The sequence below is a fragment of the Rhinatrema bivittatum genome, chromosome 6, assembly GCF_901001135.1.
Source record: "Rhinatrema bivittatum chromosome 6, aRhiBiv1.1, whole genome shotgun sequence".
NCBI lineage: Eukaryota > Metazoa > Chordata > Amphibia > Gymnophiona > Rhinatrematidae > Rhinatrema > Rhinatrema bivittatum.
The window spans coordinates 246,713,260-246,725,628 of record NC_042620.1 but is presented as its reverse complement, the minus strand read 5'-3'; the positions used below and the strand labels follow the sequence as shown (position 1 = coordinate 246,725,628).

The following is a 12,369-nucleotide window of genomic DNA, read 5'->3' as shown; positions in this document are numbered from 1 at the left end:
GCAAAATGCAAAGGTATACCTGATGGACTTTCGGTGCCCACAGATGCAGGCTCCGAAACCACCAGCAGGCTTGATGGCCTTAGGCCATGTCTGAGAAGTAGCTCAGAACAAAGAAAGATGGAGGGGCTTACAAGGCAGTGTGAGAGAGCAGAAACTTCCGCACATGTTCAGTAATACCTTTACTGAGCTCTGAAAGCTGGGTCTGCAATGCGCTGTCAGGTGACATTGCCCACACATAATGGCTAATTCATAGCTGCTTGTTGACAGAGAATGAGTGGTTGATGCCATCCAACAGTGCAGACATGGACCCAGCTGAGCTCAGAAGCCTTTCTGCACATACACAGACATTTCAGCACATGGTCGCACCTCATGAGCCCCTCCATTCTCCTCCAGAACATTAAGCTTAAGCCAAGAAATCAAACTCTCTAGGGAGGATTGTGGCTAATAAATGTATGGATAATATATCCTGCTGTCTACAGAGAACCTCTATTACAGGTAAGCAATTTTACTTTGTCCATCAACAGGCAAGATTATATCAGCCATAATGAGTGGGCATTCCAAACAGGAAATTACCTTGCAGTGCAACTACTAGCAGACAATGAGGACCCAAGCAAGTGGAGAGTGGACTACTGGGTGAATAATCTGTACAGAATTGCTTGAACAAAAGTACTTTCACTTTGGGACTTGCTGTTCAGAAAGTAGTAAGACATAAGGGTATGAATAGATGACCAAGTAGCAGCTTTGTAGATGTCTTCAATAAAAGTGGCCTTGGATGAGATTTTAAAAAGTTCATGATCTGTAAGCCAGGAAGCATAAAGCAGTGCACTATACAGTCCGCTACTCAATTAGAAAGTTTCTTTCAGCAACTGCCCTTCCCAAATTGTTGGGATCAAATAACACAAACAGTGGAGAGACTTGCCAATGAAGCTGATTCCTCTTGAGTTAATAGGACTCTCAAAGTCTAAGGAGTTGTTAGTGTTCATGGTAGTTGTGGGTGGATCCTTGGGCCGGTGGCAGATGACCACGCCCCCCCGGGGGAAGATCCCGAGAGGGATCACCGATTAGGCTCAGAGTATGGAGACAGACACACACTAGTTCTTTTATTAAACAGTATATTGAACCACCAGATGTGGCAGTAGTGAGCTGGTTATACCCGGCTGGGATGTAGTCCCTCAGATACTGGAACAGTGATCCCAGATAACTGAGCTGTAGAGAAACTGAAGATAGTGAGTAGACAGGGTATACAGAGTTCAGGAACAGAACCTTGATGGTAACACTCACACAATGGTCTCATGAAGCAGCCCAGGAGCTGGAATGGATTAGGCCTCAAGGAGCAAGTACCTGGTTCCAGGGAAGGCTCTGAGAGAGAGATGGTAACTCACTGGTGTTGTAGGCAGCGATGACTTCCTGGCAGAAGTGGTATTCAGAAGCGAGTCAGAGAAAGAGGGCCCTCGAGGAGCAAGTACCGGTTCCAGACTGTGATCTGAAAAGCAAAGAGAAAGTGAGGCCCCCGAGGAGCGGATACCCGTGGTAAGTCCGAGGAGGCAGAGTAGCTTGGAGAGGACCCGAAGTCCTAGAACTCCTTGTACGTATCCAACTCGTTGCTAACTCGATATGTTAGCATTTTCAGAGACCTTAAGTATTCGGTGAAGATGACGTCACCTCAGGGGGACGCCCCTGAGGTTCGCGCCATTGCTGGTACTTCAGTTGGGGCCGTGCGGCACGCGTGCCCTTAGGCTGCTGGGAAACATGGCGGTGTGCAGCGTCGAGCCATTCCGGGACGCCAGAGGGAGTAGGCAGAAGACGCCGCGGCAGTTAACCTTCCACTTGAGCAAGAGGGAGTCGCCGAGGAGGTAAGGAGGGCGGAGTAGCAACATCGGGCAGCAACGGTCGCAACAGGAGTGAAGAACCTACTCTCTTTTGTGTGCGAGTAGTCTTAGAAAGAATGTAGACAGCACAATGGACTGGCTAACATGGAACATGGATACCACTTTTGGAAGGAAAAGGTGAGCGTGTACAACTCTTTTGTGAAAAAAACTGAAGGTATGGCAAATAAGAGATCAACTCCTGTAATTCCTTCATGCTTTGAGATGAGGTGATGGCCACAAGGACCACCACCTTCCAGGGAAGAAACTTCAGATCCTCCAATTCAAGAAATGTGAAGGAAGGCTTCAAAAACTGAGCCAGCACCACACTGAGGTTCCACAGTATTGGTGGGTTTATGGATTAGAGACTTGGAATGCCACAGTCCCTTATTTAGCTTTGACACTAAAAAGTGGAGAGAGATACAGTAAGAGCTCCTTCCACCTGTTGGTGATAAGCTGCAATGACACTGAGATGAACCTTGACTAAAGACATGCTGAGGCCTGATGAAAAGAAAAAAGATATTGAACAAGGTCCATGAGACCACAAGAGAAAGAATCCAGATGACTGGTTTCACAAAATGTAGAGAAACTCTTCCACTTGAAATTGAATGAGTTCCTCATGGAAGGCTTTCTAGTTGAGATAAGTTTTGAGAAGGAGCAAGGAGGATATTATAGTGTGATCAACATCCATGCTGTGAGAGCCAAGAATGGAAGATTCAGGCAGCATAGTTTTATGTCCTCTTGGATGATTCAAAGTGGATTGAAGTCTGAACTTACAGAAAGAAAAGATAATACCATACTTGACAAGCCAAACTGGGGCTATGAGAATAATCCTTACCCTATCCTGTAGAACCTTCGGGACAGTCCTGGTGATAAGAGGAATTGGAACTTACCTTCCCTACTTGTTGGGATCAAAGAACACAAACAGTTGAGAGACTTGCCAATGAGGCTGAATCCTCTTGAGGTAATAATATGTCAGGACACGAACAGGTCGATCACCAGGTATTCCCAATGAAGGCACCAGCAGCGCCAAGGAGGTGCTCAGTGGAACAGGCGTTGGAGCCTGGGACTTTTTAAGGCCAACATACTCCACTGGCTAGAGAACAGCGGAACAAGTGGTGCTGGGTACTGCTTCTCTTTGCTCCAAGGCTCTGCTTTCCAATAAGGAAGGTAATAAGGCTGTTTGCTTTTCAGCTTTCCTCACAAATAAAACTGATGGCAATATGGGCTGCGCTGGGACACTCTGTACCTATATAACTGAAGGCACCAGAACTGGAGCATCCAAAAAAAAAATAATCCAGTAAATGCTATGGAAGATAACACTATCAGCACTTAAGTGATCCTCATCAAAGAGATCGAAGGTGCTCCTGTTGGCATCCAGCTGAGGTTGTCCCAGTGGTACTCTGTACTGACTTCTTTGGCAATGAGAGAGATGGCCCCAGAGGGGATACTTTGCACCACTTAGGGGCTCTTCTTGGCACCTTCTATAGTGCTTTAGGCTGCTGTGCCAAGCTCAGATCTTGACCTAAGACAGATAAGAGGGTTAGAGGAGGACCTTCCCAGCTGATTTGGGGGAAGAAGGTGCTAGCCTCAGCACTACCTCCAATGCTTCTTATAGTACAGGGAATCCAAAAAAGCCTCATTTCATAAGTCTCACTCACAGCCTTACCCAAGGTCAGTTTTGCAGGTCCTCCAGGCATAGGACTGAAGCACCCTCAGAAACATTCTTCTGCAATTAGTGCAATTCAAGGCAATTTGAGGCACAGTGGAATAAAAACAGTACTGTTTATAAACTTCTGACACCATACATTTCTAGGGATATAGTTGAAAATACCATCTACACAGGGATGAAGGCACATGTACAGTATTTCTGGGACAATTTTCATGTTAGAAACATAACATAGAAATGACGGCAGAAGAAGACCAAACGGCCCATCCAGTCTGCCCAGCAAGCTTTCACAGTTATTTTTCTCATACTTAACTGTTACTTTGACCGTTGAGGTCAGGGCCCTTATTAGTAACTTTTTTGGTTCTATTTTCCTTCCACCCTTGCCATTGATGTAGAGAGCAGTGCTGGAGCTGCATAAAAGTGAAGTATCAAGCCTAATTGGTTAGGGGTAGTAACCGCCGCAATAAGCAAGTTACTCCCACGCTTATTTGTTTACCCAGACTGTGGGATTCAGTCCTTGTTGGTAGTTGTCTGAATGTACATCCTCTTATCTTCATTCCCCCCTGCAGTTGAAGAAGTATTCAAAGTGAAGTATCAGGCTTAATTGGTTTGGGGTAGTAACCACCGCAACAAGCAAGCTACTCCCACGCTTATTTGTGAATGCAAATCCTTTGGCCCACATTTCCTCTTGCCGTTGAAGCATAGAGCAATATTGGAGTCGCATTAACCGTGTGTATGTTTATTGAATAAGGGTATTAATCACCAGGTAGTAGCCATCATTCCCGCAAGCCACCCCCATGCCTCTTCTCTTCATTCATATCCACAAGACTTTATGGATCCACAGTGTTTATCCCACGCCCCTTTGAAATGTTGGTCTAATAAAATATTACAATCTGCAAAGAACCTATATTTTTGCGGAACTAATGTGTATACTTGAAATATGCACTACAAACTAGTGCTGTGAGCAGTAAATCTGGCCAGCAACATTTCAACTATGAATACTGAATACTTTACAATGCTGAAGGCAAGTGAGAAAAGGCTAGACCTAGAAACAAATCAGTGGGAAAGGAAGTGATAATATGCTTAGTGGAAAAAGCTGAAATCTCACCTGAGAATATCACCATTGTTGAGGTTGAGCAGGACACTGTAACCTCGGAACTCAGCTTCACTGGGGCAGTAAATGTCCTTGTTTGCAAGGTCCTGGTACATTTCCTTCAGGCTTTGCAAACACTTGGTCATGTTCTCATTGTTGATTTTGGCTTCAAAAGAAGAGATGGGCTCCTCACACAAATGGTGGGCACAGTGGATATGAAAGCGTGTACATTTTTCAATCATGGACACAGTAACAGGATCACAGAGGTGCTGCTGGGTGATATCCTAGTCAAATTCAAACCAAAACATCATTTGTGTCCAGTCACATGAATCCACTGACTAGGTATGTATGGATAAAAGTTCCCAATTTCCTGATTATCTAATATACTAATTCTCACTGAAGTCCTACCACTCTATTTCCTTTATTTATTTAATAGGTCCTTAAATAGAAGTCCCATTTTCTTAAAGTAGGGTTTGACAAATCCCACATGCCAAGCTGCCATGGAACCTAGAAATTTTGCTGTTGTGCCTGCCCCAAATGATGTTCTTTACTGCTGTCAAAGCAGGCTCTTTTCTTTCAGTCGGGCACCACACAGCTCTCAGTTAGTTTGAGCAGTACAGTGCCTTAACACCTGAATTTATTTAACAATACTTGGCAGTACAAGATCTGTGAGAGAGTTTGGGCACCATGCAGCTCAAATACACTGGCAGCTGCGCTGTATCTGGTCAGAAGAGAACAGCTGTTCTGCTGTAGTGGCAGCAACAACAGCAGCAGCCACCAGCCAGAAAGGACAGCGAGAAAGATGGTAGGTTGGAGTCTAAGAATATAGTGGATCAAGTCAGTTGAAAAGGGTTGGGGAGGGGGTGGGTGGCTGCCTGGGGCTGACTGAAGCTAGAGAGATGGGTGGATGACTGGAGCTGGATAGCTTAAAGAGAGTACTTTGGGATGGATGGTGCTGGCTTGCTTTAAGGGGCATGGTAGTTGGCTGGCTGCCTGATTGAGAGATGGACAGAGGCTGGCAGGGTGAGGGAAGCTGGCAAGGGGAGGGTGAAAGCTAAAAGGGGAAGAAGTGGGGGTTGATACTCCTGGGGACAAGGTGCAGATGAAAGAATGGGGAAGAGGTACTTTGGTGGGATTTAAGGTGGAATTGAGAAACAAAGAAACATAGAAATGTGATGGCAGAAAAAAAACATTGTATGACCTATATAGTCTGCCTATCCAAATCACCAAGCAATTTAGTTTACAATTCCTATCAGTGTCTCAGTAATCTCCTGTGTTTATCCCATGCTTTCTTAAAATTACATACTTTGTCTTCACTACCTACATGGGGAGGTTGTTCCATGCATCCACCACCCTACTCTGTAAAGACAAATTTCCTTAGATTACTCTTAAGTCTACCCCGTTTTACTCTCATCCCATGTCCGTTTCTAGAGCCCCTCCTTTCCTTTGAAAGAGGCTCAACTGTGCATGGAAACCATGGAGGTATTTAAATCTCTATCATATTTCTACTAGGGTATATATGTTTAGATTTTTAAATCTGTCCTTATATGCCACTCTCTGGACCAACTTCAACCGATTTATCTCCTTTTGAAGGTGTGGTCTCCAGAACTGTATACTATATTCCAAATGAGGTCTCACCAGCGACTTATATAAGGGCAATATTACCTTCCTTATGTAGCCAAGCATCTTTCTGGCTTTTGCAGTCACTTTATCCCCCTTACGTTCATCAGATATGGTGATCCCCAGATCCTGTACTTCTTTTGTACTTAGAATTCCACCTCCTTTACTGTACCTATCCCTTAAGTTTTTGCAGCCTAAGTGCATGTGTGCATTTTCTTTTTTTGTTTGCATTAAATCTTAGCTGACATCCCTGAGACCATTCCTCAAGCTTTGCTAGATAATTTTTCATACCTTCCTGACTTTCTACCTTATTGCAGATTTTGGTATCATTAACATAAATACAAACCTTTCCCAACAATACTTCCAAAATGTTGATTAAGAAAACGTTGAAAAGAAGCATTCCAAAGACTGCTAGTAACGTTCCCCCCTCCTCAGAGTGAACATTTATCACTACTCCTTGTCACCGCCCAAGTTTCTAATCCTATCAGTCACTCTAGGGCCCATACCAAGGGTGCTCAATTTATTTATAAGTTACCTATGCAAAACTGTGTCAAAGGCCTTACTGAAATCCAAGTATACTACATCTAGTGCACAGACCTGATACAACTCTTTAGTCACTCAATCAAAGACATTGATCAGATTTGTCTTACAAGACTTATGTCAAGTAAAACCATATTGCCTCTAATCTTGCAATCCACTGACTTCCAAAAACTGTATTATCTTCTATTTCAGCTGTGATTTCATTAATTTGCTCACCACAGCAGACAGACTTACTGGCTTGTAGTTCCCATCCTCTTCCTTACTTCCACTTTTGTGAACCGGAACCATATCTGCCTGTCTCCAAGTCTTCTGGAAGCACTGATAAGGTCAGCCAGGGGAGTTGCCAGAACTTCTCTAAGTTCCCTTAATACCCTCAGATGTATCCCATCTAGTTCCATCGCTTTATCTATCTAACTTTATTTATCTATCTTTATTTATCTATCGTTCAATGTTTAATTGTTAATTGTTATTGTTCAATGTTCGATGTAAACAACCCCGGTCTGACCTCCCAGACCGGGGAAATCTTTTCGTTTATTGTAAACCGGACTGATTTGTATTGTATACAGGAATTCCGGTATATAAAAATTAAAAATAATAATAATAATAATAATAATCTACTCTAAGTTTAGTTAGCGCCTCACGAACACACTTTTCTGAAAATCGTTTAAGGTTTACCTCACTTCCAATTTTATATTGTGTTTATTTTATGTGTTCCTGCTCATGGAACAGAAATATTTGTTAAGCAATTTCTCTTTTTCCCTATAAGCCTCTACATGCTCTTTTCCTTCACCTCGCTCTTCCCCTACTCCTGCCATAGAAATGATATACAAGCCCCTACAGCAGTTGTGCTAATCCAAAAAACCTACAACTGCTCTACCAATTAGTTCCTAAGTCTCCGTCTGTATTTTATAATACTTCAAACTCACAAAACATTGCTATTCAATAGTAATGATGTTGGTTGATGTTCAAAGATGTTGAATATATTGCTCCCATACAGCAAGAAACATTCTTCGGCAAAGGAAATCACCATGAGACTACTCGTTCTCCATTTGCACCAATTTTCGTAAAAGGTTGCACTAGTGCCAAAACGCAGGTGGCACCACGTTTTTCCACTTTACCCAATAAATAAACTTTTCTCACAAACATTCTCTTGCCTCCGTCTGTAATATTTAACAATGAAACTTTATCAAATTAGTATAGCCAAGAATGCCAGCAATATCACACTAAAATTGCTGGATCAAGGGGCAGGACCATAAAAGATGAAATAATGAACCACAATGACATTTACCACAAAGATCTGAATCTGTTAACTTGGCTTTGTGTGCATTGATGTGCTGCATGTATGCCCATCTCAAAAATTTATAGTGCATCTCCCTCAAATATACATTGCTAGTAAGTTAATTCTCCCAAAATATCTCAGAAGATACTCTACAGAAAGAGATATATTCCATTCTTTTTGCCAACTAACAGTAACTCACAGGAGTTAATAACTACCAGTTTACAAATACCCTTGGAGAGAGTGAAATTGCCACCCACTCCAATTCCTCAAGTTTAGTTAGCAGACTTATCTTGAAGTGATCTCTATTTATGGACACAGTGCTTCAGTTGAAGACAAGCAAAAAAAAAAAACCTTAGCATCTAGGGTATAATGGCCTATCAACTGCTGAAAGGTTCTCACTTCACCATTCTGTTCCAACATGTTGGATTTGTGTAATTCCTAAACCGACCCAATGATAAAACATTTTCCCTTGCATTCCCACAATAAAGTCCTCATTACCCCTAATTGTGAGAAATGGGGAAACCTCCAAATTGCTCCCAAGATAGGAGCCATTTCCAAGTCTACCTCAATGGAGATACCAAAATGCTACTTTGTATTTGTGGGGATAATTTAGGGTCGCAGGGAACTCCACACTTGTCTCCATGCCCAGACTGACAATCAGAGGTACAAAATACCCAGCTTCTCACTATTCTTAGCAAACATGATCATTATAAAGTTTTAAATTCAATAATCCTAAACCAACCTGGGACCAGTCTACTTTCAACCAACATAGTGGAATTCTAGGTTTCAATCCTTTCCAAAGAAACTTCAAAAGTAGTCTAACCATTAATAGAACATCTTTCCTCAACTAATGAAGAGGAGGGGTCTGAAGAATAGACAACAATTTTAGAAACAGAACTATTTTATACCAATTTTATCCAACCCACCAGAAAAAGAGGCAACAAATGCCATTGTTGGAATTTAATTTTTGAAAAAGACAAAAAGGAACAGATGTTAGCTTTATCTAAACTTACCCAAGTACGCAAAATCATTACTTGAGCACTTCAATGTAAAATTCTCACCCCACCAACTTTTAACAATACTAGGAAAGGCCAAAGCTTCTGGCTTGGAAATATTTAGTTTAAATCCCAAGAAGGATCCAAATTATTCAAAAATTTCCAAGAGAATATTCAGGGAGATTTTAGGATTGGTAAGAAAAATCAAAAGATAATCTGTGAAGGCCACCATTTTAAAGCAGCTCGAGCCTAACTGCATAACCTTTTTTCTCTTCCCCTTGAATATATGTTATCAGGGTGTCCAAAAAGAGCAGAAACAAAAAGGGTGATTAAGGGCATCCTTGGGGCATACCTCTGGACAAAGAAATCTGCTCAAAAAACTCATCATTAGTGTGACCACCGCTATGGGATCTACATACAACAGTTGCATTATATTAAGAAAACTCCCCTCTAATCCCCTCTTTTAACTTAGTCTGCTCTTTAGTTAAAGGCACTGGGGCTCCCTTTTCCTGTATTGGAAACTAACGGGATGCTTTAACATCCCTGTTTTGTTAGTATCCTTTAAATATATCTTCCTCCCAACCATGAGCTGCAAATCAACTATCGGCTTCTCCCATATTCTAGTTTAAAAAGCTACTCGTTATCCTTTGTAAATGTTAATGACAGCAGCTTCTTTCCTCCTTGGTTAAGGTGGTGCCCATCCCTTTTCCCCAAAATGTTCCCCAGTTTCTAACATCTTTTCTCTGCACCACTGTGTTATCCACGCATTGAGAATCTGGAGCTCTGTCTGCCTCTGGGGTCCTGCACGTGGAATGGGAAGCATTTCCAAAAATGTTACCCTAGACATTCTGGATTTCAGTTTTCTATTTGCAGCTGGGTCCGGTTTGAAGTTAGGATTAGGATGATAAACTGGTATAAAATAATTGCCTTGAAGCTGGGGTTCTAATGGGTTCCCAAAATAAGCTTCAAAGGTAGGTACAGTAATCTCCTTTGGGTCCCCAAACCTTCATAGCAAGGCTATGAAATATCTCTGAAAGATGAGTAAAGTCAGGAAGTCTTAATGGCCACCACCATTGTAAAGTTTTCCCTGTGAGCAAGAAACTCACAGACTTTACTTTGGTAGTCTTGTTTCTGAAATAATGAGGGGTTTGTTGTATCCAGACATGGCACTGATTTAGATGTGACTGCAGTGTTAACCTCTGGCACCATCAAAAGGCTCAAGATATATGGGTACAGTCTGGGTATTCCTTGTAATGGGTGCCAATTCCCTTGTAGGAGCTGCAGTAGAAGCTAGTTTAGGTCTAATTTTCGGTTCTCTAAATCTCTGCTGTAGTGCTTCAGGAAAACCCTGAGATCCCCTTCTGGGTTTGTCCGGAACCTGTACTGGGTAAACTCCTCTGCTTCTCCCCGGAGTTTCAGGCGAATACCGGCTCTTTTGGTTTCCTCAGTAAAAATCAGCACAGCAATGGGGTTTTCACAACACCAGCAGCAGCACCTCTCAATAAAGGCCGGTCATTTCCTGGGATTGCCCCCAAACCTTTGGGGCTGCAGGAAAATTACCATCTTCTGATCCCATGATCTCACTGGGGGAGTAGTGACAATATAAGAATTTTTGAACACAAATTGTAAATCTCAGTTTGTAGCAGGTGAAAAGTCAGAGTTTTTATTTTAGCACAAAAACCTAAGCTGGAATGGAATCAGGATTAGCACAGTTTGTACACAGCTCAGCTTGCAGGTGTGGCAGGTTGCCTTAGGCAGTATTTGAGAGCACTCTGCCTGCAGCCTAATTAACTCACACTAGTTTCTCTCCAGCACTGTATACAAACAAACAAACAAAATTATAAAATAAAATCCTCTCTCTGTTAAGAGTACTAATTTAACTTAACTAACCCAGACCAGGGCTAACTCCCTTTAGGTCTGATAATAAAAACAGCAGAAGCACAAAGACTGCAGCTTACAAAAGGTAGGGAAATAAAAGCATTCAGAGCTTATCTGCTTTTGTCTTCTAAACAGTTTGCTGCAAAAACTGGAGCTGCGTAGCTGTTCCTAGCATGTTGTCAAGCCCAAGAGACCCTGCAGCGCACAGATATAGGATCTGGGTTGAAAGGGGTTTATTTAAAGACATAACACAAATAGTAATGGTAAGTAATGTTAAGGATTAGACTTGTATTTCTGTCACGATGTACAGTCCAACATCTTTACACGGTAAGAAAAAGACAAAATTTATAGACAAGACCTCACAACAGTTCAGTAAATAATCTCGCATAAGTACACACTGGCTTGGTAACTCATAGGTCTCCTGCAGGATCCCACACTTTTCTGTGGTCACTGTGCCGTCTAAATGCTGGGAACACCTGAGAAGTGTCCCAGCAGTCCTTCTGATTTCCCTGAGGACCAATCCAGATCCTCAGGAGCGGGGCCATATAGGAGGCTGAAAGCGCCTTTCCTTAAGCTCTCCTATACACAGCACACCAACCCTGAATCAGGCAGACCCCAGTTCAAAACCGGGAAATACACCCCTTCCTCTGATATACTCGCTGATGACTGTCACTCAGCCAGTTTATAATCTATTCCACCAACTTGGCACAAACTACTAGGTTTCTCATTTTATTCAAAAGCCTGCTGTGCAGGACCATATCAAAAGCCTCGGTGAAATAAAAAAAAACAAAACCCACATTGAGTGCTCTTCCTTGATCTAATTCTCTAATCACCAAATCAAAAAAATCTGATTCATTTCACATGACATTCTTTTGGTGAAACCATGTTGCCTTAGATCCTGAAACTTACCAGTTGTAGATAGCTCATTTTTTCCTGCAACAGTCTCCATTAATTGTCCCCACTACGGAGGTAAGGCCAACCAGCCTGTAGGTTTCCAGCCTCCTCCCTGCCACCACTTTTGAGAAGCAGGACCACAACTGCCCATCAGCAGAACTGTAGCATTTCTCTGAGCTCCAGGGATGTACCTCATCCGACCCCATGGCCTTGTCCCTTTCAGTTTGGTTAGTTTCACCCAAACACTCTCCACTATAAATGAGGCTGTATCTATCAAACTTCCATCCGTATTCTTGCCAATCAGCAATGGCCCTTTTACATCGTCAACTTTAGTGAACAGCTGAATGAAATATTTGTTTAATATTTCTATTTCCTCATCTTTCTCCACATTTTGCTCCTTGTCCCCTTTCAATCTTACAAGGCGACCTCTGGCCCTCTTCCTTTCTGAAGAATGCTTTGTTACCTCACTTTCTCTCTTTGCCTTTATTATAGCTTCTTTTAATTTGGTCCACTGTTGTTCCACTTCAGCCAGCCAT

At 42.4% G+C, this 12,369-nt stretch overlaps 1 protein-coding gene across 3 annotated transcripts in view; it reads right to left on the bottom strand.

The window, feature by feature from the left end:
- The window catches only part of MCM3AP (minichromosome maintenance complex component 3 associated protein), a 248,152-nt gene that overhangs the window by 155,306 nt on the left and 80,477 nt on the right, over window positions 1-12,369 (bottom strand). For all 3 annotated transcript variants that reach the window (XM_029606724.1, XM_029606728.1, XM_029606727.1), the window contains exon 9: window positions 4,643-4,911. In XM_029606724.1, coding sequence (XP_029462584.1) covers window positions 4,643-4,911 — 269 coding nt within the window. The remainder of the gene's footprint in view (window positions 1-4,642; window positions 4,912-12,369) is intronic.